The sequence below is a fragment of the Erinaceus europaeus genome, chromosome 12 (assembly GCF_950295315.1).
Source record: "Erinaceus europaeus chromosome 12, mEriEur2.1, whole genome shotgun sequence".
Taxonomy (NCBI): Eukaryota; Metazoa; Chordata; class Mammalia; order Eulipotyphla; family Erinaceidae; genus Erinaceus; species Erinaceus europaeus.
Window position 1 is genome coordinate 49,583,590 of NC_080173.1, and position 27,702 is coordinate 49,611,291.

The following is a 27,702-nucleotide window of genomic DNA, read 5'->3' on the forward strand; positions in this document are numbered from 1 at the left end:
TGAGGGAATAACAAATGTAGGACCAGTCAAATGTTCATGTGCTGCTGAGTATGTTATATCTCCCAAGTTTCTTTTCTTTTGTTGTCTTTATTCATTGGATAAAGAAATTGAGAAGGAAGGGGGTGGTAGAGAAGGAAAAAGACACCTCCAACACTGTTTCATCACTCTCAACTTTCCCTCTGCAAGTGAGGACTGGGGTCCTGAACCTAGGTACTTGAACACTGTAACATGTGCACTCAACTAGGTATGTCACTACCCAGCCCCCAGGAGTTTAGTTTCTCATTTGAGCTGACATTAAGCTGTGGATGCTCTACATCTTAGTGCGCTGTGTGTCTGCCAGATTCTGCCCCCTTTGCTTACCCCCTAGTTAGACTTGTCCTTGGACTTCTCAGTCTCCATCCACCACCTTATAGCATTAAAACTAAGAGAGGAAACCGGCAAAATAGCTCACTTGGCTGGTGCACTGCATTCCCGTGTGTGTCCCAGGTTCAAGTCTAGATCTCACCACTTTGAAGAAAGCTTTTGTGTTGTGGTTTCTTTTACTGTCTATTTAAAATGATGTTGATGATGATGATGAAAATAATAGTAATGTAAAAGAGGGGCTGGGGGAGTCGGGTGGTAGCGCAGCGTGTTAAGCGCAGCTGTCGCAAAGTCCAAGGACTGACATAAAGATCCCAGTTCGAGCTGCCGGCTCCCCACCTGCAGAGGAGTCGCTTTACAAGCAGTGAAGCAGGTCTGCAGGTGTCTGTCTTTCTCTCCCCCTCTCTACCTTCTCATCCTCTCTCCATTTCTCTCTGTCCTATGCTACAGTGATGACATCAATAACTACAACAATAATAACTACAACAACAATAAAAAAAATCAGAGGTCAGGCAGTAGTGCAGTGGGTTAAGCTCACATGGTGTGAAGCCTAAAGACCGGCTTAAGGATCCTGGTTCGAGCCCCCAGCTCTCTACCTGCACGTGATCACTTCACAAGCGGTGAAGCAGGTCTGCAGTTGTCTTTCTCTTCCCCTTCCTCTCTACATTTCTCTCTGTCCTATCCAACAACAACAACATCAGTAACAACAATAATAGTAACCACAACAATGATAAAAAAATCCACCCATGGTAGTGGGGTCGTGCATGCATAAAGCCTTAGCAGAAAAAAAAGAAAAGAAAGAGAGATCACATTAGACCTAACTCATTTATTCACCAAAGCTCCAGGTGTTATAGGATATATCTCATAAGGTTAGGATCTTTCCTCTCATCCACAATTTTTAAAAAATATTTATTTATTTATTTATTTATTTATTTATTTATTAGCAAGGGAAAGGAGAGAGAGAGAGAACCAGAGAATGACTCTGGCACATGCAATGCCAGTGATCAAACCTGGCAATCAAAGTTGAGATCTCATGCTTGAGAATCCAATGCTTTACCCTCTGTATTACCTCCTGGGCTGCTGTCATCCATATTTTCAAAGTCACTACAGTCCTGCCCTACTTAAGAAACCCAGAGCTCAGCCCTTCCCCAGTCTCAAAGAAACAGAATGGAGAGCAGCAGGAGGGTTGATTCATAGACTTTTATCAGATTTTTTTTCCTCCCTGGTGGTTTTTGTGATGAGAACTGAGCCTGTACAGCACACATGGTTTACTCTGTTAAAGCTGCAGGATGTGGGGAGGGGGCCTAGGGTCCTCTGGGAGGCAGCAGGGCAGGTGCCAAGACTGGACCAGTAGTGTCCAGTGTTAGGGCTGGAATGAGGGGTCAGGAGGAGTAAGATGCCTCAGCAGTTGCAGAAAGGAGGCAGGGAGCGGGGGTGGGGGGGTGGGTTGCCCATCTGTGTCTATGGGGTGGTGGTGAGTAGGCTGTTTTTTGGTAGCAGGAACAAAACAGACCATGTTATAAAAGGGACTGTACAACAGGACATATGATACAATCTTTACATATGATACAAGACTCTTTCCCTCTTTTGGTTTTAAAAAATAAATTTACAATTCCAGAGTTTTTGGTAAAAACATATATACACCCTCAGAGCTGGAGTGGCCACTGCTCTTTGCTGCTGTGGCTGCGTCTTCAGAAGGGAAAGGGGTAGTTCCACAAAGGAGGGGGAGGATGTGTCAGGAAACCTCGCTCAGTAGCTGCCAAGAGCCCCTGCACCCCTCAAACCCTGGAGGCTAGTGATGGGAATGGGAGAGGAGACAAAGAGGGTAGTAAAGGCATCTTCCGGAGTCCAGTGTTGCCTTTATAGTCTCTGTCACCCCTCCCCCCTACTTTTGGGGGCTGCCTACCCCTGGTATATGGGGTTTAATCCCACCCCAGCATTGATGGTTGATGGGGAGGACAAAAAGAGAATCAAGACAGGGAGGAGAGAAGGTACCATGTAGTTGGTGTCAAGACACAAGAGCCAGAAGGGGGTGACAACTCACTCCCTTCTCAGCAGTGAGACACTTCAGAAAGCAGGACTATGAGCAGCAGGCACCCCAACTCATGAGACTGCCTCCCTGCCCCCACCTCACTGCACTGCAGCAGGAGGGTCTTGGAGGCAACTGAGGCCTGTGTTTCCCTGAGCAACTTTTACCCTCTTGATGAAGCCTACCTAAGGACTTTGGGGGGCCTGAGGGGGCGGGGGACTTGCAAGGGCTGACAGGTAACCCCTCCCACCTACTGCTGCTCCCTGCCCCTGCCAGCAACTTCACCCACAAGCCTGGACATGTAGGGCAGTAGGGAGCAGTGGGGGTGAGGAGAGCACCCTGCAATGTCCCAGGGTAGAGAAGACAAGGGTAGCACCAAACAGAAGGACGTCTGTGCACACACACAGTATACACAACACCCTCCCTCAATTACCACAGCACTTACTCCTTATAAGTACACACACACACACACATACACACACACAACATAATTTTCTAGGGGGTACATCCAAGGGAGGTCAGACCAGGGAGAAGTCAGACAGGTGGTAGACAGGAAGGGTGCCAGTCTCTCCCACAATTCTGATCGGTGAGCTGAGGGTGGGCAACTTTCCTTCCTGCTCCTGAAAAAGTGGCTGTAAACTCCATCTCTGGAACACAACTCAAAGCAAGGGGACAAAGGGAGGAGCTCTCAACCCCCTTTCCCACTTGAGGGCAGGAACCAGCTGGGGTTTGGACTTGAAGGAGAGCAAGGGGCAGACTTCAGAGAGATGAATAGGGCATAAGCCCAGGGATGAATTCACCCAACAGTTTCCTTGGTGGATGGGAAGTTGCTCCAGGGAAGAGGTAAGACGTGGGTTGGGACATCGTTCAAAGTGCTTGAGTGCCAGGTGTCCAAGGACCCTGTGGAGGGGTGAGCAGTACCCCCAGTTCTCACTGACTATTAGCCTCCAGCTTGTAGGAGAGCTCAAAGAGGAGGTTCTGGTTGTCGATGACCTGGAACTGGCGCACATAAGCCTTGGTCTGCAGGTGGTGGGGGGATGCCTCCATCTCCAAGCCTGGAGGGGAAGGGAGAAGAAGTTGTTAGGTCTCAGCCTCCCTTCTTCCTCTACACACACATAAGCCAAAGGAGAAGGGACGCTGGGACAGGTGTTGGGCAAGAGGGCCACAGAGAGAATGGAGAAGCAACAAGTTTCAAGAAGTAAACATCTGAAAAGGGCACATTGTCCCGAGAATCCTCTCACTCAAAGCTTTAACTGCAGTGCTCCTAGAACTCCAGGTACTCACAAAGGGGCCGGCTGCGGTATCTGCGGATTGTCCTCACTTTTTCGGCCACTGAATGCTGAGGGATAACAAGGGATGAGCCCTGGAAAGGGCACAGAAAAATTCCCTCCCGTTCCCCACTCCCCATGCACTCCCTCTCCTCCAACTCAGTTTCTGATTCTGGATGGTCTCTGAAGGACCATAGAAGGGGGTGTAGCGGGGCACCAAGTAAGGGGGAGGTAGAGTCACCCCATCCAGCTGCCTGTCAGCACTGCCACCCGTGGGTGGGTTGCCACAGTGATGCCACCAGGGAAACAGCCCTGAATTTGTTAAACAAGCTGGGCACCAGAGAGCAAGGCTGCTATCTACATGGAGGTGCCAGGAGAGGGGAGATGCCAATCTCCCATTCATGGGGCTAGGGGTTGGCAGTGCCACTCACCAGCTTCTCAATGTTCACCAAACCATCTACCAGGGTCTTACTCCCCTCATGCAGGAAAGTCAGGTCTAGGGAATGGAGAGAGAATCACATGTGAGGAAGGAGTCGAGAGAGGCCCGAAGGCTTCTCTCCTGCAGAACCCATGCAATCTGGAGGCGCCCCTCCAAGTAGGCACTGAGTTCAGAGGGGACTAGAAATCAGAAGTGAGAAAGGAGGTCCTAGTAGCTTGAGAAGCACAAATTCGGGGGACTCACCTTTGAGGATGAGAGGCACAAAAGGAATCACGGGTGGTTTCATCTTGGAAATCACTTCTCGGTAGCTTTTGTGATTCCTGCAGGGGTCCTGGCATTCCACAGAAGTGAGGTAAGAGGATGGATGTGCCCAGGGAACTCCTGAGATGTCTCCCTTCCCTCACCCCAGTGAGAGCTCTGGTCATGCAGGGGCGCAATGGATATCTATCTAACTGGGGTATGTGTACGGGAGGGGAGCTTGACTACTGCCCTCTCTCCTCCAGAGAAAAGAGGGGTGCAGTTCTACTCTGCCCTCAGCATGGGGCTGGAAAGAGATGCAAGGGTATGGGGTCTCAAGCACTAAAAATGTTGAAATGGACGCCTGAGGAAGAACTTCCATGGGGACAGAATTTCAGAGGTATAAGTCCAAGAGCAGATTAAAAAGCTAAACCCACTCACGGTCAGGTTCTCAAATTTGCGGAATAAGTTCTTGAATTTCCCTGGAAGCTTCTGCAGGATTAAAAAAGGGGAAGGAAGGTCAGAGGGCGGGTTCCTCGCGTTTGGTGGGAGCCTCTGGTTAATCCTGAGGTATGAGTGGCAAAGGGACCTGGATTTTACAGGGAGCTGGGAAGCTGGGGGTCCGGGTGGGGGTAGAGTAGAGAAATAGAGTCTGCCTTCGGTCTGCTCTGGGGAACTTGAAGCAACTTGGAGGAATGAATTATTCAGAGGAAGTGCTGGTGCACAAGTGGCAGGCAGAATGGTGCCTCCAGCTGTATTGGATGATACCCCAGAGCAGACCTGGCCTGGGCTACTGGGCCCCACTTAGGAGGATTCCCCTCTTTCTGCACAAGGACTGGGTCCTCTTAGCTAAACTGTGTGGCCTGGGGCCCTATATGACTTCTTTCTTTATGCAACTGGCATAAAGTCTCCGCAGAGGCTAGCAGCAATCTAGAGGAATCTCCCAGAGGCAGCCCAGTATGTCCAGACTGAGGATGGAAGCAAGGGCAGGCGCTGATAGGAGGAAAGCACAAAGGAGTGTGTGTATGTGTGTGTATGTGTTGGGGGGGGGGTGTTTGTCATCACCTCCCACGTGAGCCGCAAGCGGCTGACCGCAGCGTTGTCCAGTCCCATGACCACGGCATAGAAGGACAGCAGGTCCTGGTTCTGCTTGCAGCTGCGAGGGTGAAAAGGGGTGCTCAGTGGGGGCCCCTGTGGTGGTTCTGCACTGCCCCTCCTTGGGCTTCACTCACATGGCTGCGATCTTGATGAACTTCTTGAGCAGCTGTGCGCGCTTGCCAGGGGCCTCGCAGAGCAGCACTTCGGTGGCCACCCAGTGCGTGACCTCGCTGCAGCGCTGCAGCAGCAGCTCCAGGTTGGCGGTCTCCCGACGGCCGCGCTCCCCGTGGAACACATAGTCCACAAACTCCAGCTGCGCCCCACATTGCATGGGGGGGCGTGCGGATGCAGAGGTTGGGGGCGAGAGTAAGGGAGTAGGAAACAAAAGGGATGAAAAGGGACAGGATGCAACAGAGTTGAGAGGGGCAGGAAAAATAAACAAGGTGAGTAATATTCTTTTACCTACTGAGTACTTACTAGGTGCCAGGTACTTGCTAAAGGCTGACTAATCCTCAAGACAACCAGCTGATAGACATTATTGTCACAGCCTTATTTTATCTAAGAGTAAATATTATATTTTTCTCCTGTGCCCCATGTGACCACTGCCCTGGTGTCTTTCTAATAAAGTAAATATATATTTCTCACCAGGGTTATCACTGGGACTTCACACCAATATGAAACCTCTGTTCTTAGGGGACTTTTTCTCTTTCTCTTTTTTTTTTAAAGATAGAGAGATAAGGAGAGGTGGTGGCATACTTGCTTGATTGCACATATCACCGTGCACAGGGACTCGAGTTTGAGCTCCTGGCCCCCACTTGCACTGGGAATGATCTCTCTTGTTCTCCTCCTCTCGATCTCCCCCTTCCCTTTCGATTTCTGTCTGTGTCCCGTAAATAAATAAAGATAATAAAAAAAAAAGAAAGAAAAGAAAAGCTCTGGCTTTTCTTTCTTAAAAATAAAAGGCAGAGTGGGAGTCGAGCAGTAACACAGCGGGTTAAGCGCAAGTGGCACAAAGCGCAAGGACTAGTGTAAGGATCCCTGTTCTAGCCTCCAGCTCCCCACCTTCATGGGAGTCGCTTCAGAGGTGGTGAAGCAGGTCTGCAGGTGTCTGTCTTTCCCTCCCCCTCTGTCTTCCCCTCCCCTCTCCATTTCTCTCTGTCCTATCCAACGACGACGACATCAATAACAACAATAATAACTACAAAAATAAAACAATAAGGGCAACAAAAGGGAATAAATAAATATCAAAAAAATAAAATAGGGTGGGGGTAGATAGCATAATGGTTATGCAAACAAACTGTCATGCCTGAGGGTCCGAAGTCTCAGGTTCAATCCCCCACACCACCATAAGCCAGAGCTGAGCAGTGCTCTGGTTAATTAAAAAAAAAAAAAAAAAGTGTTAAAAATAAATAAATAAAATAAAATAGGGGGGCCAGGTGGTGGCACACCTGGTTGAGCGTACGTATTACAATGCGCAAGGACGCAGGTTCGAGCCACAGTCCCCACCTGCAGGGGGAAAGCTTTGTGAGTGGTGAAGCAGTGCTGCAGGTGTTTCTCTGTCTCTCTCTCCCTCTCTATCACACCCTTCCCTCTTGATTTCTGGCTGTCCTTATCCAATAAATAAAGATTTAAAAAAATAAAATAAAGGGGAGTCGGGCTGTAGCGCAGCGGGTTAAGCGCAGGTGGCGCAAAGCACAAGGACCGGCATAAGGATCCCAGTTCGAACCCCGGCTCCCCACCTGCAGGGGAGTCACTTCACAGGTGGTGAAGCAGGTCTGCAGGTGTCTATCTTTCTCTCCTCCTCTCTGTCTTCCCCTCCTCTCTCCATTTTTCTCTGTCCTATCCAACAATGACAACAATAATAACTACAACAATAAAACAACAAGGGCAACAAAAGGGAATAAATAAATAAATAATAAAATAAAATTAAAAATTTTAAATAAATAAATAAAAATAAAATAGGGGCCGGGTGGCACACCTGGTTGAGCTCACGTATTACAATGCACAAGGACCCAGGTTTGAGCCCCTGGTCCCCACTTGCAGGGGGAAAGCTCTGTGAGTGCTGAAGCAGTGATACAGGTATCTCTCTGTCTCTCCTCTATCACCCCCTTCCCTCTTGATTTCTGGCTGTCTCTATCCAATAAATAAAGATTAAAAAATTACTTTAAAAATAAAATTAAAAAAAAGGGACGGCTGGGGTAGATAGCATGATGGCTATGCAAAGAGACTTTCGAGCCAGAGGCCCCAAAGTCTCAGGTTCAATCCTCTTCACCACCATAAGTCAGAGCTGAGCAGCACACTGGTAATAAATAAATAAATAAATAAATAAATAAATAAATAAATAAAATAATAAATAAAAATAAGTGGTCCGGGAGGTGGCAAAGTGGATAAAGCACTGGACTCTCAAGCATGAAGTCCAGAGTTTGATCCGTGGCTGCACATGTACTAGAGTGATGTCTGGTTCTTTCTCTCTCTCTCTTCCTATCCCTTTCATTGATAAATAAATTATTAAAAAATTAAAAAATAAACGTAAAAGGGAGAGATACCACCACAGCACTGCTTCACTACTGGACTACTGGCAAGGCTTACCACATTCTAGTGCTCCCATGTAGTGACCAGGATCTCAAACCTGGGTTCCTGTGCATGGCAAAGCTTGTACTCTACTGGGTGAGCCATTTCCTGGTCCCTAAAATTTTTTTTCTAGAGTGAATTAAAAAAAATACTGTATTAACTATGAGTCAGGTTTTATGTAAGCAGCACTTTGCTAGGGGATCTTCCTATTTGCTTTTTTTTTTTTTTTTCTGTTTATGAGAGAGAGAGAGAGAGAGAACAGAGAATGCCTACATTTGCAATACTGAAGATGAAACCTAATTTAGGGGCCTCACACACTCAAGGAAATATGCTCTCTGGCTCTGCCACCTCCCTGAGCCTCCTCCCATTTCACTTTTTATTTCAGATGAGAGGACAAAGGGGGTTCTGGCCATGCACTGCCCCTGAACATATTGCAAGTGAGCATTCTAGCAGGGCAGTGAGCTACAGATACCGCCTTCTACCAGGTCCCACCAATGCCCTCGCCCCAGCCCCTGCATCACCTCATGTACACAGCGGAACAGCTCCCAGTGGAAGGCAGTAAGGTGGTTGGCAACATCCTCTGGCTCTACTCGGTGGATCTCCGTGTCTCCAGGGGAGACCTGGATCTCCTCAGGAAGGGGTACCTGATGGCAGGCAGGAAGCACAAGGGGTGGGCTCCACTCTGGGTGTGAGTTTGACTCCCAGAACCTCTCCACTCCCTAGCCAAGGTCCTGTGAAGGAGTTCTTACCAGGGTCTCATAGCTGTCCTGGGTGCAAGCAAACAGGTGACTGTTGATTCCCAGTGTGGTAAAGACACAGTCTTCAGTTGGCTGGAGAAGGACCTTCTCTGCAGAACAAACAGTCGCTTTGTCACAGCCCAACCACTTACACCCTCATCTACCCCAGTCATTACTGTTTTGCTGCCCAGAAACTCTTGACCCCATACAGGTTCATTCTAGACCCCTGGTATTTAGGCTACTGCCTGTTTATGCCATGTCTCTCTGGAAACGTTCAAATAGTGATTTATTTTCCATTTATAACATCTTTTTATTATCACTTCCCATATTTTCATTCTGTCTCATTCTGTCATCCTTGTGACACTGAAAAAGCAGGAACTTTTCTTCATCTTAGAGATAAATAAGACACTTTTCAGGCCTACACAACTGCCTACAGCAGTTGGCTTAGCCAGTCGTGTGAGGACCTAGGTTCAAGCCCCTAAGCTACCCCATGGGAGCATCTGCAAAGGGGAGCTTTACAAGTGGTAAAGCAGTGCTGTAGTAGCTCTCCTTTCTCTCTCTCTCTCTCCTTTTCTATCTCTTTTTGCCTCTCACCTTCTATCTAGAGGAAAGAAGAAGAAGGAGAAGAAGGAGGAGGAGGAGGAGGAGAAGAAGGAGGAGGAGGAGGAGAAGACAGGAATGATTGATGAGAGTCACGTAGACACTGAGCTCCAATGATACCCATGTTGGAGAAAAGAAAAAAAAAGTAACATCCATAGGTACTTGAGGAGGTAGAAGGACCAGAAAAACAATTCCAAGGTGAGAGGCAAAGCACCCAGATCAGAACTCAAATGTCCAGGAAAGTGTCCCCCAAACTTTACTGCGTACCTGGGGGTCTTATTGACATGTACATGTGACTCAGTAGGTCTGGGCTGGGGCCATTAAAAAATTTTTTTTTGCCCCCCACCTGCAGGAGAGTCGCTTCACAGGCGGTGAAGCAGGTCTGCAGGTGTCGCTCTTTCTCTCTCCCTCTGTCTTCTCCTCCTCTCTTCATTTCTCTCTGTCCTAACAATGATGACATCAATAACAACAATAATAACTACAACAACAATGAAAAACAATAAGGGCAACAAAAGGGAGAATAAACAAATATAAAAAAATTAAAGGGAGTCAGGCAGTAAGTAGCACAGCAGGTTAAGCGCAGGTGGCACAAGCGCAAGGACCAGTGTAAGGATCCCGGTTCAAGCCCCCGGCTCTCCACCTGCAGTGGAGTCACTTCAAAAGCAGTGAAGCAGGTCTGCAGGTGTCTATCTTTCTCTCCCCGTTTTCCCCTCCTCTCTCCATTTCTCTCTGTCCTATCCAACAATGACACCATCAATAACAACAATAATAATAACTACAACAATAAACAAGGGCAACAAAAGGGAATAAGTAAAAAAAAAATAAAATAAAATTGTTTTTGCCATCAGGGATATTGCTAGGGCTTGCCTCTTACCTGCACCACTCCACTGTTCCCAGTGGTCACTATTTTTATTTCTTTTTTATAGAGGGTAAGATATGGGATAAAGAAGGAGGGGGCCAGGTGATGGTACACCTGCTAGAGCGCATGTATTACAATGAGCAAGGACCCAGGTTCGAGCCCCTGGTCCCCCACCTGCAGGAGGAAAGCTTTGCGAATGGTGAATCAGTGCTGCAGGTGTCTCTGTCTCTCTCCCTATCATCCCCTTCCCTCTTGATTTATGGTTGTCTCTATCCAATAAAGATAATAATTAAAAAAGAGAAAGAGAGAGAGAGATAAGGAAAGGGAAAAGAAGGGAGATATCCATAGCGCTGCTCTCTCTACCACTCCTGAAACTTAGCCCTGTAGATGGGGACATTTTTTAAAAATATCTTTATTTATTTACTTTTTTTTCTTTTTTTATTTCTTTATTGGGGAATTAATGTTTTACATACAATAGTAAATACAATAGTTTTTACATGCATAACATTCCCCAGTTTCCCATATAACAATACAACCCCCACTAGGTCCTCTGTCATCCTTCTTGGACCTGTATTCTCCCCACCCAGCCACCCCCACCCCAGAGTCTATTCCTTTGGTGAGATATGCCAATTCCATTTCAGGTTCTACTTTTTTTTTTTTTTTCTTCTGATCTTGTTTTTCAACTTCTGCCTGAGAGTGAGATCATCCCATATTCATCCTTCTGTTTCTGACTTATTTTATTTAACATGAATTTTTCAAGGTCCATTCAAGATTGGCTGAAAATGGTGAAGTCACCATTTTTTACAGCTGAGTAGTATTGCATTGTGTATATATACCACAACTTGCTCAGCCACTCTTCTGTTGTTGGACACCTGGGTTGCTTCCAGGTTTTGGCTATTACAAATTGTGCTGCTAAGAACATATGTGTACACAGATCTTTTTGGATGGATGTGTTGGGTTCCTTAGAATATAACCCCAGGAGAGGAATTGCAGGGTCATAGGGTAGGTCCATTTCTAGCCTTCTGAGAGTTCTCCAGACTGTTCTCCACAGAGGTTGGACCAATTGACATTCCCACCAGCAGTGCAGGAGGGTTCCTTTAACCCCACACCCTCTCCAGCATTTGCTGCTGTTACCTTTTCTGATGTATGACATCCTCACAGGAGTGAAGTGGTATCTCATTGTTGTCTTTATTTGCATTTCTCTGACAATCAGAGACTTGGAGCATTTTTTCATGTGTTTCTCGAGATGGGGACATTTTAAACAAGCTCCCAGGTGACATGCATGTGGTTGCATGTAGCCACAAGTGTCTTTGTGTAACTAAGGCTGCAGTTCTAGCTGGGACCTAGAAGCCAATCTTGGTCCCTGCCCAGTGTCTCCTGCTCCCTGCCCCTGCCCAGCCCAGCTCTCCCTGATACTCACCTCCAGAAGAGGCCACAGCAACTAGGATGAGGGAATCCTCACGTTCTGCAGGCTCTTCGGAGTACTGAAGTTTCTCAGTCACTGAGCCCAGAATGTCCTGCACAGATGCTGAGAGGCGGCTACGTATGGTCACATAAGAGTGGTCAGGCATGTAGACCCGGCAGAAGACTACACAGGAACAGGAAGGCAGCTTTTCACCACAGGGCACATGGCAGCACAGGCACCGTTCCCTCTGGGGTACATCTTTCCCTAACTCACCCTACCCCAGCCCTAAATTGGATAGCCCCTAAAAAAGAGGTTGTGAAAAGGCCTGGTTCTACCACATAGGGAAAGCCTACAGAGGGTGAACTTCCCCTCCCCCAGAGTCCCTCAGGGAACCCAGTCCCTCTTACTGCCCACACTCACTCTCGTCAGAGCCCCGGAAGGCCACTCGGGTCTGAAGGCAGGAGTCTATCCGGCGGAAGTGTCGGAAAAGTGGCTTCACCTGCTTGCTTGGTGGCTGGCTCTCCTCTGGGATCCTGGCATGGACACAGTTGGCATCAGGGAGCCAGGCCAAGAATATGGAGTGCCAATAGGCAGCATTAAGCAGGGATGGAAAAGTGAAGTCATGGATGCCTTGGCACCAGGTTCAGGGAGAAGCGAGGGGGTCAGAAGAGATGACAATGGCCAATACAGGACAATTGTCCAAGTGACCCAAATCAAATACCAGCTCTTCTCTCCCCCCTTATTTCTTTTTATTGATAGGACAGGGAGAAATTGAGAGGGCAAGGGGATATAAATAAGGAGAGAGAGTTTCTGAAACTTCTCCCCTGCAGGTGGAGAGAAAGGACTTGAACCCTGGTCTTTGTGCATGGTAATGTGTGTGTTCAACAGGATACACCACCACCCAGAGCCCTTCATATGCCAGCTCTTTCATAAATTTTTCTTTGCTCTACTCATGCACCAGAAAGTTTTATTTTATTATTATTTTTTTGCCTTAACTACTGTAGAACATTGGGTTAATGTTTATGTTCATGTCGTATTCTACAAAATTAAAAGTTTTTTTGGGGGGTTGGGTCGTTACTGAAAAAAATTTTTTTGGTAATATATTCTAGGCCTGACATACTGCTTGGCACATGGTAGGTGTAGATTATCAGCTGTTTGCTGAAATTTGCCAAGGATCTGTCAGTCTGGGAGGGAGATAGACGTACACAGAGCTTCTTCTAACACCAGGCAAGAGGTGTTGAGTGATACCACAAAGATACAGGGCGTTGGCATGGGGAAGGGATAAAGCTACTTCTAGTGGTCCAGGAGGCGGCGCAGTGGCTAAGGCACTAGACTCTCAAGCATGAGGTCCTGCGTTCAATCCCTGGCAGCACATGTACCAGAGTGATGTCTGGTTCTTTCTCTCTCTCTCTCCCCTATCTTTCTCATTAATAAATAAAATCTTAAAAAAAAAAAAAAAGGCTACTTCTAAAAGTATTAAGAAGCTTTCATTGAGAAGATGACATCTGGGTTGGGGAGACAGCATAATGGTTATGCAATAAGAAGACATTAATTCCTGAAAACCCCCCACCCCAAGTTCCCAGGTTCAATCATCCCCAACAGCACCATAAGCCAATGCTGAGCAGTGCTCTGGTAAATAAATAGATAAATGGCTTCTGACCTGGGCCTTGAGGAACAATAGGAAGAGAAAGGGTAGGAGGAGGCATTCTAAAGTGGACCTAATAAATGACAACAGAGAACTGGAAACACAACAGGGGTTTGGGAGTGATGGGGTATAACAGGAAGTGTCATGGGTGGATGGGAATGTGGGAAGTGAGGCGGGAAGGATCAACAGAGTAGGAAGGGACGGGTGTTGAGTGCAGTGCTAAGATGTTACCACTGGGTATATAGGCAATGGGGAGTTGTAGATATTTAAAAGTAGCTTGAGGGGCCGGGTGGTGTTTCATCTGGTTGAGTGCACATGTTACAGTGCTCAAGGACCTGGGTTCAACCCCCAGTCCCCACCTGCAGGGGGAAAGCTTTACAGATGGTGAAGCAGTACTGCAGGTATCTCTCTGTCTCTCTTCCTCTCTATCTCTTCCTTCCCTCTCAATTTCTGGCTGTCTTTATCAAATAAATAAAGGTAATAAATAAAATTTAAAAACAAAAGTTTAAAAAATAAAAGTAGCTTGATAAAAGAACAAGGCTCAAAGGAAAAAAAAAAGTAGCTGATGAGTCCAGCAAAATACCTCACTTGGCTAGTGGACTGGACTGTTTTTGACTATTTTGTCATGTGTGCAACCTAATTTTGAGACTGACCCTCACAGTGTTAAAGGAAGGTTTGGTGTTATGGAGTCTCAGTCCCCCTCTCTCTCTGCCTCTCTGTCTCTTTCCATATACATGTTTCATATACATGGAAAGCCCCAATGATGACAAAAAATAAATAAGAAAAATAAGTAGTGGTCTGGGGGGTAGCGCAGTGGATAAAGCATTGGACTCTCAAGCATGAGGTCCTGAGTTTGATCCCTGGCAACACATATACCAGACTGATGTCTGGTTCTCTCTCTCTTCCTATCTTTCTCATTAATAAATAAAATATCAAAAAAAAAAAAAAAAAGGCAGACCAGGAAGTGGCACTGTGGATAAAGCACTGAATGTTCAAGCATGAGGTCCTGAGTTCAGTCCCCAGCAGGACATGTACCAGAGCGATATCTGTCTGGTTCTTACTCTCTCTTCCTATCTTTCTCATTAATAAATAAATAAAATTTTTAAAAAAGTAAAGAAAGGGGAGTCGGCGGTAGTGCAGTGGGTTAAGCGCACATGGCGCAAAGCGCAAGGACTGGCTTAAGGATCCCGGTTCGAGCCCCCGGCTCCCCACCTGCAGGGGGGTCGATTCACAGGTGGTAAAGCAGGTCTGCAGGTGTCTATCTTTCTCTCCCCCTCTCTGTCCTATCCAGCAACAACAATAGCAATGACAACAACAATAATAACACCAACAACAAGGGTAACAACAAGGGCAACAAAATGGGAAAAATGGCATCCAGGAGCAGTGGATTTGTAGTGCAGGCACTGAGCCCCAGCGATAACCCTGGAGGCAAAAAAAAAAAAAAAAAAAGTAAAGAAAGAGGTCTGGGAGGTATCAAGGTAGATTAAGCATAGGATTCTCAACCATGAGGTCCTGAGTTCGATCCCCAACAGCACATGTACCAGAGTGATGTCTGGTTCTTTCTCTCCTCCTATTTTTCTCATGAATAAATAAATAAATTCTTTTTAAAAAAAAGTAAAAGACCTGCAGGGGAGTCACTTCACAGGTGGTGAAGCAGGTGTCTATCTTTCTCTCCCCCTGTCTACCCCTCCTCTCTCCATTTCTCTCTGTCCTATCCAACAACGACGACATCAACAATAATAACTACTACAACAATAAAAACAACAAGGGCAACAAAAAGGGAATAAATAAATATATAAAAAAAAATCTACCTCTCCCAGTGGTAGATTTTAAAATGATAACCTAGTGGTCAAAAAAGAAACTTAACCTGATGTCATTAAGATCAAAAGATCTGGGGGTCAGATGGTGGTGCACTGGGTTAAGTATACGTAGTATTAAGTGCAAGGTCCTGAGCAAATATCCCGGTTGGAGCCCCTGGCTCCCCATCTGCAGGTGGGAAACACTTCATAAGAGATGAAGCAGGTTTGCAGGTGTCTATCTTTCTCTCCCCCTCTCCATCTTCCTTCCCCTTTAGCCAATAAAAATGGGGGAAAAGGCTGCCAGAAGCAGTGGATTTGTGGTGCTGACACCAAGCCCTAACAATAATCCTGGAGGCAAAAAAAAAAAAAAAATCAAAAGATCTTGGGTAGGGGTAGACAGCATAATGGTTATACAAAGAGACGCTCATACCTGAGGCTCCAAAGTTCCAGGTTCAATCCCCTGCACCACCATAAGCCAGGGCTGAGTGGTGCTCTGGTAAATAAATAAATAAATAAATAAGTAAGATCAACAGATCTTTTCTGTGTCAACATAAAGGGAGAGAAGAACACATGACCATAAGATGAAGCTCTAAAAGGAGACTGTGGCACTGTCCAGTCTGAGAAATGAGATTCTGAAGCCTCAGTGAGGGCTATAGTGGTGAGAATAGAGAATAAAGAAGTTGAAAGGACTGAAGGGAGGAAGGATGTATGTATGTAGTGTTGCACTGAAGGTTGTTCATATTGGCTCATGAATATGGGAAACGTGGCCAACTGACTTAAACACAGTGATAAAAAAAGAAAAGGAGGAAGTTGGGCGGTAGCGCAGCGGGTTAAGCGCAGGTGGCGCAAAGCGCAAGGACCGGCGTAAGGATCCCGGTTTGAGCCCCCGGCTCCCCACTTGCAGGGAAGTCGCTTCACAAGCGGTGAAGCAGGTCTGCAGGTGTCTCTCTTTCTCTCCCTCTCTGTCTTCCCCTCCTCTTTCTATTTATCTCTGTCCTATCCTACAACAACGACATCAATAATAATTACTACAACAATAAAACAACAAGGGCAACAAAAGGGAATACATAAATAAATATTAAAAAAAAAAAAAAAAGGAGCTGGGCAGTGGCACCCCTGGTCGAGCACATAGGCTATAATGTGCAAGAACCCAGGTTCAAGCACCTGGTCCTCATCTTAGGGGGAAGCTTCATAGAGTGGTGAAAGAGTGTAGCAATTATCTCTTCTTCTCCCTGACTCCCTTTTCTTTTCAATTTCCCTCTGTCTCTATCCAATAAACAAACTATAGGGGACCGGGTGGTAGTGTAGTGGGTTAAGTACACATGGTGTAAAGCACAAAGACCTGAGTAAGGATCCAGGTTCAAGCCCTTGGTTCCCCACCTGCAGGGGAGTTGCTTCGCAAGTGGTGAAGCAGGTCTGCAAGTGTCTTTCTCTCCCCTTCTCAAGTCTTCCCCTCCTCTCTTAATTTTTCTCTGTCCTATCTGGCAACAACAACAACAGTAATAACAATAATAACAACAAAAACAAGGGCAATGAAAATGGGAAAAATAGCCTCCAGGAACAGTGGATTTGTAGTGCAGGCACTGAGCCCCATAACTCTGGAGGCAATAAATAAACAAACAGGGCAGGGGTAGATAGCATAATGGTATGCAAAGAGACTCTCCAGCCAGAGGCTCTAAAGTCCCAGGTTCAATCCCCTGCACCACCATATATCAGAGCTGAGCAGTGTTCTGGTAAAAAAAAATAAAAATAAAAAATAAACAAACAAACAAACTATAAAGTGTCATAAATTCACAGCCAAAAGTTGTTTCCTAATTGTTTTTAATATTATCTACACGTTGGTTTATTATTAGTATTGGTTTAATATCTATAAATTGGTTAAAAACTCTATGTAATTGTAGCCTGGGAGGTGTCACAGTGAGTGAATTGTGGATCCCTTGCATTGCATGTGTCAGAGTGGTGCCCTAGTTCTCTCTCTCTCATTAATTAATAAACAAATTCAAAAAGCCACTTGGAAACAGTGATTTGTACTACCCTCCAGTAAGAGAAATGGACTGAAATGAAGTCATGCTACAGCCAACAGACCAGAGGCAGCCCCTATAAGAGAGGATAATGGTGGTGGCGATTTCTTTCCTGTCCTCTCCTCCAGCCCACTCCCCTCACTTTAGCTCTACTGTTTCCACAAGTTGGTGTAGCCTCAGTGTATCCTCTCGGAGGTCCTGGTAAAGGGACTCATCCTTCATAATCAGCAGGTACAGGTCCTAGGGAGTAGAGGAGGAAGATAATGAGGGCAGGGTTTTATTCGAAGTAATGCTCTCTCAAGGGCCTCCATGACTTCAAATTGAGAACCATATAAGTAAAGACCCACCAGCAGATTTGCCTTTCAGATACCCAGCATGAGAATCATGCTCCTCCAAAGGCGCCCCCTTGCAGAAACAACAGTCTATTCATTTACCTTCTCTTCCCAGACCCACCTTGATGATCCGGCCAGCCCCTTCTTCTTCCTGCAGGAGCCCCTGATAGGTGTCCAAAAAATGAAGGAGCAAGGCCAGACAGGCCTGCTTCCGGCCCAGCCCCTCAGGGCCTTCCATACCTCCTGCCCAAACAAAGCTGACCCCTAAGTTAAGGAAAAAGTCAGACAGACCTGGGGAGACTGAGAAAGGAAATGGAAGGCTAAACCACCCCCAAATAGTCCATAGATTTGGGGTGAGGGAGGAAAGAGGTCCAGGAAGCCAAGCCTTCTTAGGCTCTGACCTAGGCTTTTGCACAAATTAGTTAGGGATGGCACCTATTTAACCACATCCATCTCCATCCCATTTGAATCTCACTTGAGGGAAACCTTGCTTGGACCTATGTATCCTATGAGTAGCTCTTAGCCTAGAGCTTACAGTGTGCTGATAAAGGTCAACTGGGGGAGGGTTGAGTGGTGGCATACCTGGTTGAACACACATGTGCAAAAACCCAGGTTTGAGCTCCCAGTCCCCAACTGCAGGGGGAAAATTTTGTGAGTGGTGAAGCAGTGCTGCACCACTCTGTCTCTCTTCTCTCTCTCTCTCTACCAGTGCACTGTTCAGCTCTGGCTTATAATGCTGTAGGGGCTTGAACCTGGGACTTTGGAGCCTCAGGCATGCGAGTCTGTTTGCATAAGCAGTCTGCTATCTACCCTCTGTCCTTTTTAAAAAATTTTTAAAATTTATTTATTTTCCCTTTTGTTGCCCTTATTTTATTGTTGTTATAGTTATTATTGTTGTTATTGACATCGTCATTGTGGATAGGGCAGAGAGAAATGGAGAGAAAAGGGGAAGACAGAGAGGGGACAGAAAGATAGACACCTGCAGACCCGCTTCACTGCCCGTGAAGCGACCCCCCTGCAGGTGGGGAGCCGGGGGCTTCGTGCCACATGCACTTAACCCGATGTGCTACCACCTGACTGCCCCCCCTTTTTTTAACCACAGTACTGCTCTGGTTTATGGTGGTGGGGGGGTTTGAACCTGGGACTTTGGAGCCTCAGGCATAAGAGTCTCTTTGCATAACCATTATGCTATCTACCCTCTCTTCCTTTCTATCTACTCCTTCCATCTTGATTTCTGGCTGTCTCTATCCAATAAACAAATAAAGATTTTTAAAAAGTCAACCATGCTTACCACAAACCAGACAATACCTTAAACTCTGATGTTTGTTGTTTCTTTTTTAAAATAATTTTTATTATTTTTAATTTTTTATTATCTTTATTTATTTATTGGACAGAGACAGCCAGATGTTGAGAGGAAAGGGGGGACAGAGAGGGAGAGACAGAGAGACACCTGCAGCACTGCTTCACCACTTGTAAAGCATTCCCCCTTCAGGTAGGGGCTGGGGGCTCAAACCCGGGTCCTTGAGCACTGTAACATGTGTGCTCAACCAGGTGCACCACCACCCGGCCCCTCTTTTTCTTTTCCTTTTTTTTCTTTTTTTTTTTTTTTTCACCACCAGGGCTTCACTGGGAGCTAACTGCCCAATGCAATTCTACCACTCTTGGAAGATTTTCTTTCTTTCTTTTTTTTTTTTTTTTTCAAATAAAGGGTGATAGACAGAAAAGGAGAGAGAGGAGAGAACCACAGCACCACTTCATTACTCATGATGCTTTCCCTTTGCATAATGCTCCCATGTGTTGCTAGGGGCTTGAACCCACATCCTCATGCCATGGTAAAGTACTCTACTGGGTGAGCAATCCCCCAGGCCCAACCTAAGAGAGCATATGATAGTTTACCCAGTGGCCTGGCATGTACAATTAGGTCCTAAAATAGCTCAGGGAGAGGCCCAATGCTTACAGGAGACCCTATGAATAGTCCAGCCAGTGGCTGATCTTTAGCAGACCCTTTTAAAGCTCAGTCATGACCTGGTGTTTACCTCAGACCCTGTAATAACTCACTGGGCAACCAGATGTTTACAGCGATAATTCAGCAGGGAGAGAGGCAGTCTTAATGGAATAATAACACCTTACATTTGTACAGGACTCTACAGTCTCCAAAGCACTCCCACACCTGCCACCAGATTGCTATTCACAGCAACCCTGTAGGTTGACAGGGTAGGTGCTATTTACCCCCATTTTTCAGAAGAGGAAACTGAGGTCCCAGGAGGTTAGGTGATCTGTCCAAGACCACAAGCTGGTGAGAAGAAAAACAAGGAGGACTGAAACCCAAGTGAATTTTCTAGGAGAAAATTTAGGGCCTGCCTAAAAAAAAAAAAATTGGGGTGGGGTGGGGTGGGAGAGTGACTCCTTCCTGACCCTCCCCTCTTTTTACAAGCTCCACAAAAGGATATTACTGGTGTAGCTCTTGCAGGAATTTCTCCGTGGGAAGGAAGAGAGAATGTGTAAGGACAATGTCATCCAGCAGAATATCTGTGGAGAGCAATTGGCATCGCAGATGTTAGGAGGCCACCACTTCCAGGATCTGACAGGACACTCACTGTTCATCCCCTGCCCCAACCCACCTCTGAGGGTAAGTTCTGATTAGCCACCTGCCCTGTCACGCTCTGCACACTTGAGCACACAGACACACATGTATGAAGGTTTTGGGCAGCCGCTGCGGGGGTGGGGGTGGCAGCTGCCAAGGCAGCTGGAGGGAAGGAGGGGGTGTGCCCCTTCGGTGGCCACGCCCACTTTCTCTTCAATGTGTGGGAAGCTTGGCCACATGATACATCAAGTCAGAGATCTAGCCACCTCCCTCCCCTCAGTTAAAAAAAAAAGGGGGGGGTGGGGGAGACAGCATAATGGTTATGCAAAAAAGGGGGGGGGTTAGACCATGAAAGTCTCTAGAACAAGAACTTCCACACACAGAGGTGAGGGTCAACAGTGCATGTTTATTTGTCTGTGTGTCTCACCTCCCTTTTCCACTCCCTACCTAACAGCTTTGAGTTCCAACTATGCAGGTGAGAGCCAGCCTCGTTAAAGGCAGAGGGAGTAAGTGCCATCTCTTTGATCCAAAGACTTTAAATAGAAACCCTGGTTTCTGGATGCCCAGAGAGGGAAGGGTTAATAGTGGAATGGTGATGGGGAGTGGCTCTTCTCACCACCCCTGCTCCTCCACACTCCATTTGGGCCTGGCTCAGCCAGTCAGCCAGGTACAAGGTCGCCCTGACTTGCAGCCAGCCCTGGGGTGGGGCAGGGCAGCCTGGCACAGACAGGCAGGGCACAGGGAGGGAGCCAGGTGTCTTCACCAGGACAGGTTAGGGCCAGGTCCCCAGGCACTGCCCCAAGACAAAAACCAAAGTTTCTGAAGGTCCTTAGCTCACCATTCCCTGGTCTCCAATTATAACCATAAAAGTAGAGGTGAACCAACACAAAATTCTTCTTTTCTACTACTTCATTTTCACAAAAGAGAAACTGAGGTCCAGATCTGGGAGAGACTTGGCTGGAGTTGGAATAAGGACCCAGCCTTTGAGTCGAGTCGTAGTGTTTTTCTCAATGGGCCTGAAGTAAGCAGAGTGTTGGAGACATGAATGAGATGGGGTTAGACATTTGGGAATTGGCTAGTTTGAGGTAACTTCTGTACAGCCCTACTGTTCCCACACACTTTGGGAGGGGGTCAAGATGGTTTGACAACACTGATTATATAGGATACTACCAGAGTGGCAGGTTAAACTGATACTCATTCACTCTAGCACTGGTTTGGGGCACGGTTGGTTCCCCAAACCAGTTAGTCTAGGGATCCAGTCTGCCAGGTCAGATAATATGCATGCCAGTCAATTTTGGAGTCCTTTCCCAAGGACTGTGGAACCAGGCAGCTGTGGAAGGGGAAAGATAGTTTCTCTCTATCCAGATATCCTACTATATTCTTACAGTGAGGAAGCTCCAACTCCAGGGATGGGTACTCAGAATCAGGATGGCTAACATCTTCCTTAGACTCTCATTTCACAGGAGCACTGAGCCAGAGCAAAGAAAGAGGAACATGGGGCAGAGTGGGGGAGATGCTGTTATGGGGGCTACAGTTTGGCATCTGCCTCTTCCAAGGCAGGCTCTGGTCCAATGCATAGCTCCCCAAGGGAATGTGTCATAGAGACACAGGGTGTGTGGTGTAGGCGGGAAATTATGGTTAGGAGAGCTGTGTCTGTCTGATATTTTTCTAATTAAATCCAAAAGGTGTCAGTTCCCCAGGGCAACTACAGCCTGAGCCAAGAAGAGGTCCCAGGTCTGAAGAAAAATGTAGGGGAGTGGAGCCCCATTCCACACACCTAGACTAGGGCTCTCAGCAGAGATTTGAGAATCAAGTGTGCAGTTCCCATCTCCAGCCCCTCACTAGGGCTCCCGATGCTCAGACCCTGCAGGGCCTGGTGAAATGCCGAGTGCTACACTTAAAAACACAGATCTCCTGCTACAGCCCCTAAGTGACAGGTAATTTGAGGCCTCAGTTTCCTCAAGTCAGGTGCTGGTGGTGAGTGTTGAAACAGATTCATCATTTTGGGAATAAACCTCTCAGGGTGTGGTTATTATTTTTTAAGAGGCCTTGTGCTGAGGCCCGTGACTGGAAGGGCAGGAGTTCCAACCCCTGGATGCTATAGGCCCTGCTGTCTGCCCAGCCACCTCTCCCCCCAACAAACACCTTCTGAGTCAGTCCCCAACTAGAACACCCCCTCTCCACCCTAAGTGCTAAGCACAGTGCATCCATCCCTTTACCAAAAGGCAGCTTGGGAGGTGCGCCTGTTTGGCCTTCCCCTCTGAATGGGCTAAGCCTGTGCTCTGAGATTTTAAACACAATCAGGGACTCTTGGGTCGTCCTCCCCAGCTTGGGCTCCTCTACTGGGGTGGTACAGGCTGCTCTGGACAGGTTCCATCTTAGTGTGTCAGGCCCTAATTTGGGCCACAGAAGGAGGCAGTCAACATCAGGGACCCAGGAGAGTCTGTGGATAAAATGTCCAGGGAAGGGTGGCTTAAGGAGAGAACGGTTCAGCATCTTGTTTAGCTGGGTGAGGCTGCTACTGGGAGGAAGATGGGTGTTGTCACTTCTCTCCTGCAGAAGGGTCTGCTGCTTGGACAGACCCCTACTCCTCTTCAGCTGACCACTCAACCCCACCCGAGGGTCTACATGGCCCCTGTTGTCCAAGGGCAAGAAAGAGGAACCAGGTGGCCTCCCCCACTCCTTACCTGAGGCGACGCTATCCCTGGTGACCCCTCCGGCCAGTCTCTCCAGAACCCGGTTCAGAAGATGCTCGGGCTGCTCGGGGGCGCCCAGGGGAGCCCAGGGCGGTGAAGTCAGGGGCTCGCCTGGGGACAGCTCATCCGAGGAGTACGAGGAAGGGGAGCGCAGGGGTCCCCCTCCCCCGAGCGACCCGGGTCCTGGAGGCACCTCCTCTAGCTGCAGCCAACAGGGCCCCCCGCTGCCTAGCTCCTCCGCGACCCCCGCGGGTTCTTCCCCTTCTTCCTCGGGGGGCGGCTCCAGCCCGGGCTCGGCGGGGGGCTCCCGGAGGAAAGCGGGGAGCAGCAGACGAGACACGCTCTGCCGTCGCTGCAGAGGCCGCGGCGCTCCCGCTGGACCCCCGCCCCCGCCAGGTCCGCCGCCCCCTCCAGGCCCGCTGCAGCCCCCGGGGCCCCCGCCGGGACCTGCTGCCACCGTTCGCCCCGCCAGCTGCGACGTCTGCTTCTTTAAAAATTTCTCCAGCGGCTTCATGCCCCCCCCCCGCCCGCCCCTTTCCTAGGGGCCGCCGGGGGACCCAGGTGTCCCGGGCGCGGGCGGGGAGGGCGGGGGACACGATGCTCAGAGACGGAGGGCAGAGCGCAGGGCCGTGCCACGCGCAGGACTGGTGGCCAGAGGTGGCCGAGGCTCGCTGGCAGGAGTCCAGTGGCCAGTGGCCGGGAGAGGCGTCAGAGGGGAGGAGTGGCGGCTCTCAGCAGCCCCCCATGCCCACTGCAGTCGGCACGCGGCCCGGAAGGTGCGGAGATGCCGGGCCAGCGCTCCCCGCTTGGCGCTCGCGGCCGGGCTGCGGCGGCGGGCGGAGCGCTGGGCTGAGAGGACTCGGCGGCGGCTGCGCTCCTGGCCGGGGGGGGGGGGGGGGGGGGGGAGGGGGGGGGAAGGTGGCAGGACTGAGACCACGCCCCCTCCCCAGTCCCCGCCCCGATCCTTCCTGGGGCCGCCCCCCGGCGCGCGAGGCTTGAACTTGGCCGCTGGGGGTGGCCGCGGGGAAAACAGTAAGAGCTGAATGGGATTGAGTTCAGAACACACGTAAAAATGAAGGGCAGGGGGGAAACAGTGGGCCTACCAAAGGAGAGGGATTCCTGCTTACACAGACTCAGGATCATTTTAAAGAAAAGGGGCAGATCTGTGGCCTTCCTTGACTCATTTACATGTATCCAGGTATGGGCTACAAAGGTTACTGATTGGGGTGCATCACACTCAACCCCCATAGTGTCTTACAAGTGCTCTTTATGTCCCTTCCGTGAGAAGAACGGGAAGGCCTCTTGGGTGCATTGGCATTGGTGTTGGGGGCGGTAGTCATTTGCCCTTTCTGCCAGGGTGCAATAGGTGGTGAGCTTCTGGCATATGAGAGGCAGGTACTGGCAGGCAGGTAGGAGCCAGGCAGGGAACAGCAGGTTGTGGCAGGTCTGGTTGGGGTGAGGAGAAGACTGTAGGCAGTTGGGAAGAGACCCAGAGCATAAGGGCACTTGAGCCCTGATGGCAGCAGGAGGAAGCAGGGAGATGAGTGCCAAGTTCCAGAATTGCCAGCCCAATCATCAGAATACTCTCCCCCCAAGAGTCCACAGCCATGGAATGGATAAGGTGGTAGCATGTTTACATTCCAAATAATCCCCATTGCTAATGTTTATGGCCAGGAAAATTTTGTTCATAAGGGTGCATTGCTCCTGGATGAGAGGATAGTAGAGACAGTCTCACATAAGACACCAAGGGTCAGGTAACAAGGTAGAGGAGTGGCATCAAGTTCCAGATGGGCTGAGGCTCCTTAGACAACGCCACACCCCTGTTTACTGTGTGCCAGGCAGGGACAGGAATGTTAGAGGTTGGGAGTGGTAAAATTGAACGGGGTGTATACTACACATGTGTCACTGTGTGTATGTGTGTGTGTGTATCTGGTCCTATGTGATAGAGCATGTGTTCACAGAAAGAAAGCTTTGCACACCCATCTGTGAATTTAGAGAAGGAACAGTGAGAAAGAAGACAGCACAATTTTGGCTAAGAAGCTGAACCAGAGATCTAAGTATTCCAGGTTATCTTTATTGGACACCCCAAGATTCCAGGGGTTAAGAAGAAAAAACTGGATAGGGTTGCTTAGACCTTCCCAGGCATTTTATGAACCGAATGGGAAGAGGGGAGGGCTCCACTTCCAGCACATGCCACTGTTACCAGATTAAGCTGGTTGCCTTGGTAACCTTCTCTTTGGACAGGATTTGGGATTGTTGGTTAGGAAGGGGGAAGAATTGGGGAGTGTGGAGGGTGTGGGGGCTGGAAATAGAAAGGGCAGAGAGACTTCTGGAAACTGGAAGCCTGAGAAGTAGCATTCTTCCAAGTACTCAGGGATATCAGGTAGCTACTAAGTACAAGACCATTTTCTTTTCTTTTCTTTTTTTTAATTTTTCAAAATTTATTTAAAAAAGGACACATTGGGGGTCGGGCGGTGACGCAGTGGGTTAAGTGCATGTGGTGCAAAGTGCAAGGACCAGACGTAAGGATCCCGGTTCGAGCCCCTGGCTCCCCACCTGCAGGGGAGTCGCTTCACAGGCGGTGAAGCAGGTCTGCAGGTGTCTATCTTTCTCTCCCCCTCTGTCTTCCCCTCCTCTCTCCATTTCTCTCTGTCCTGTCCAACAACGAACAGCATCAACAATGGCAATGATAATAACCACGAGGCTGCAACAACAAGGGCAACAAAAGGGGGAAAATGGCCTCCAGGAGCGGTGGATTCATGGTGCAGGCACCAAGCCCAGCAATAACCCTGGAGGGAAAAAAAAAAAGGAGACATTAACAAAATCATAGAATAAGAGGCGTACAACTCCACACCATTCCCAGCACCAGATCTCCGTATCCCATCCCCTCCCCTGATAGCTTTCCTATTCTTTATCCCTCTGGGAGTATGAACCCAAGGTCATTGTGGGATGCAGAAGGTAGAAGGTAACTGCTTCCCCACTGAACATGGGCATTGACTGGTTGATCCATACTCCCAGCCTGCCTTCTCTCTTTCCCTAGTAAGGTGAGGCTCTGGGGAAGTGGAGCTCCAGAACACATTGGTGGGGTTGTCTGTCCAGGGAAGTCTGGTCAGCATCATGCTAGCATCTGGAACCTGGTGGCTGAAAAGAGAGTTAACATACAAAGCCAAACAAATTGTTGAACTTTTTTTTTTCTACCAGAGCACCGCTCACCTTTGGCATATGGTGGTGTGAGGACTGAACCTGGGACTTCGGAGCCTCATGCATGAGCGTCTCTCTCTCTCTCTTTTTTTTTTTTTGATAGTTCTTTTAAGTATTTTTTAGAGAAATGCAGAGAAAGACAAACACCAGAGCACTGCACAGCTCTGGCTTATGGTGGTGTGGAGGATTGAACCTGGGACTTTGGAGCCTCAGGCATGAGAGTCTCTTTACATAACCATTACACTATCTACCCCCAGCCAAGAGTGTCTGCATAACCATTACCCTGCCCCCATTTAAAAAAATATTATTTATTTTCCCTTTTGTTGCCTTTGTTGTCTTTTTTGGTTGTAGTTGTTATTGTTATTGATGTCATCGTTGTTAGATAGGACAAAGAGAAATGGAGAGAGGAGAGGAAGACAGAGAAGGGGAGAGAAAGATAAGACACCTGCAGACCAGCTTCACCGCCTGTGAAGCGACTCCCCTGCAGGTGGGGAGCCGGGGGCTCGAACCGGGATCCTTACACTGGTCGTTGCACTTTGCGCCACATGCACTTAACCTGCTGTGCTACCGCCCAACTCCCCATTTTTTTTTAATAGATGGAGACAGACACCTGCAGTCTTATTCCAACACTTGTAAAATGGGGATGGGGGCTTGAACCCTGGGTCATTAAGCATGGTAAAATGTGACTATACTGGGTGTACCAGTACTCAGCCTTGTGGGGAGCCACATGTGCCCTCAAGGTTGCTACTGGCATGACCACAGTCTTTGTTCACAGACAGCCTTGCTTAAAAGTTAAGTTCCTGCTTCTTTACACCTTAGAGTCTTTGTTCACAGATAAGTTCCTGTCTCCCAATTCTAAACCCCCCATGAATCACCCAGGACCTTCCAGATAATGCTGATTACCATGACAACACACCACTTCAATCAACAGCCCCCAGCTGCTAACTCCCCCCTTGTCCTGGCCTTAAAAACAGCATCTTTGGTGCTAATAAACAGACTTGATCAGAATCTTGACTTGTCTCATTTCTCTCGCGTGTCTTGTCCTCTTCCCTCACCCCTTTCCTTGTCATTTCTCTCACGTGTCTTGTCCCCTTCCCTCTCCCTTCTTTCCTTGTCCTCACTCCCTCTCCTAGGTTAACCCACGTTGAAGGTCCCGCGGGACGGGACACAGCCTCTCAGTTCAAGGCCTTTCAATTGAAGAGGAAAGCTAGCAGCACTTTCAACTTGACTGCACATTGTCATTGAGGGGAAAATACTGATACCCAGGGCACACTCCAAATCAACTAAATCAGATCTGAAGTGAGGTCAAAGTTTATCCCCAATTGATTCAAATGACCAAGACTATTTGAAAATCACTGCTTTAGTGGCCTAGGAGGTGGCGCAGCAGGTAAAGTGTTTGAGTGTCAAAGCATTTGACAGCATTGCATGTGCCAGAGAGATGCTGTGGTTATCTCTAGTCAATCAATCTGGGGGCTGAGTGGTGGTGTACCCTAGCTGATTGCACATGCTAGCTACCATGTACCAAGACTCAGGCTTAAGCCCCCAGTCTCTGCTGCAGGGGGTAAGCTTTGTAAGCTGTGAAGATTGCTGCAAGTGTTTTTCTCCATCACTATGTCTCCTTCCCTCATTTCTCTGTATCTATTAAATACATATTTTAAAAAGACAAGAAAAAAAAACTGTTTTAGAGAATAACCCAACTGGGCTGCAGATGCTGGAAGATGACCTTGGGATTCTGAGTCCTCACTGTTATATTATTATTATTATTGTCTTTATTGGATAGACAGCCAGAAATCAAGAGGGTAGAGGGAAGATAGAGAGGGG

General features: G+C 48.1%; 1 protein-coding gene across 2 annotated transcripts; it reads right to left on the reverse strand.

Annotated features, from left to right (window-relative positions):
• Window positions 1-1,166: 1,166 nt before the first annotated feature.
• RAPGEFL1 (Rap guanine nucleotide exchange factor like 1) lies at window positions 1,167-23,600 on the reverse strand. 2 transcript variants are annotated; one of them, XM_060203551.1, is made up of 16 exons: window positions 22,672-22,811; window positions 20,823-21,000; window positions 19,851-19,929; window positions 17,522-17,657; window positions 17,211-17,308; window positions 12,024-12,136; window positions 11,619-11,786; window positions 8,752-8,849; window positions 8,524-8,646; window positions 5,566-5,744; window positions 5,399-5,489; window positions 4,775-4,825; window positions 4,340-4,427; window positions 4,089-4,153; window positions 3,674-3,728; window positions 1,167-3,444 (listed from the first exon to the last, which is right to left on the reverse strand). In XM_060203551.1, exons 4-16 carry the CDS (start codon window positions 17,636-17,638, stop codon window positions 3,320-3,322), a joined length of 1,371 nt encoding a protein of 456 aa, XP_060059534.1. In that variant the 5' UTR covers window positions 17,639-17,657; window positions 19,851-19,929; window positions 20,823-21,000; window positions 22,672-22,811; the 3' UTR covers window positions 1,167-3,319. The 2 variants fall into 2 exon arrangements, with proteins under 2 accessions (XP_060059534.1, XP_016047177.2); XM_016191691.2 differs by lacking the exon at window positions 20,823-21,000 and having other exon boundaries at window positions 22,672-23,600.
• Window positions 23,601-27,702: the final 4,102 nt, after the last annotated feature.

Bases quoted from the DNA above. Each gene is read 5' to 3' on its own strand.
- RAPGEFL1 (XM_016191691.2), bottom strand. From the start codon at position 23,194: ATGAAGCCGCTGGAGAAATTTTTAAAGAAGCAGACGTCGCAGCTGGCG. The intron at 4,428-4,774 runs GTGAGTGGGTTT...GTGGAATGCCAG, and splicing joins GCAAATTTGAGAACCTGACC to GACCCCTGCAGGAATCACAA. The intron at 4,154-4,339 runs GTGAGTCCCCCG...TCCATTCCCTAG, and splicing joins TGTGCCTCTCATCCTCAAAG to ACCTGACTTTCCTGCATGAG.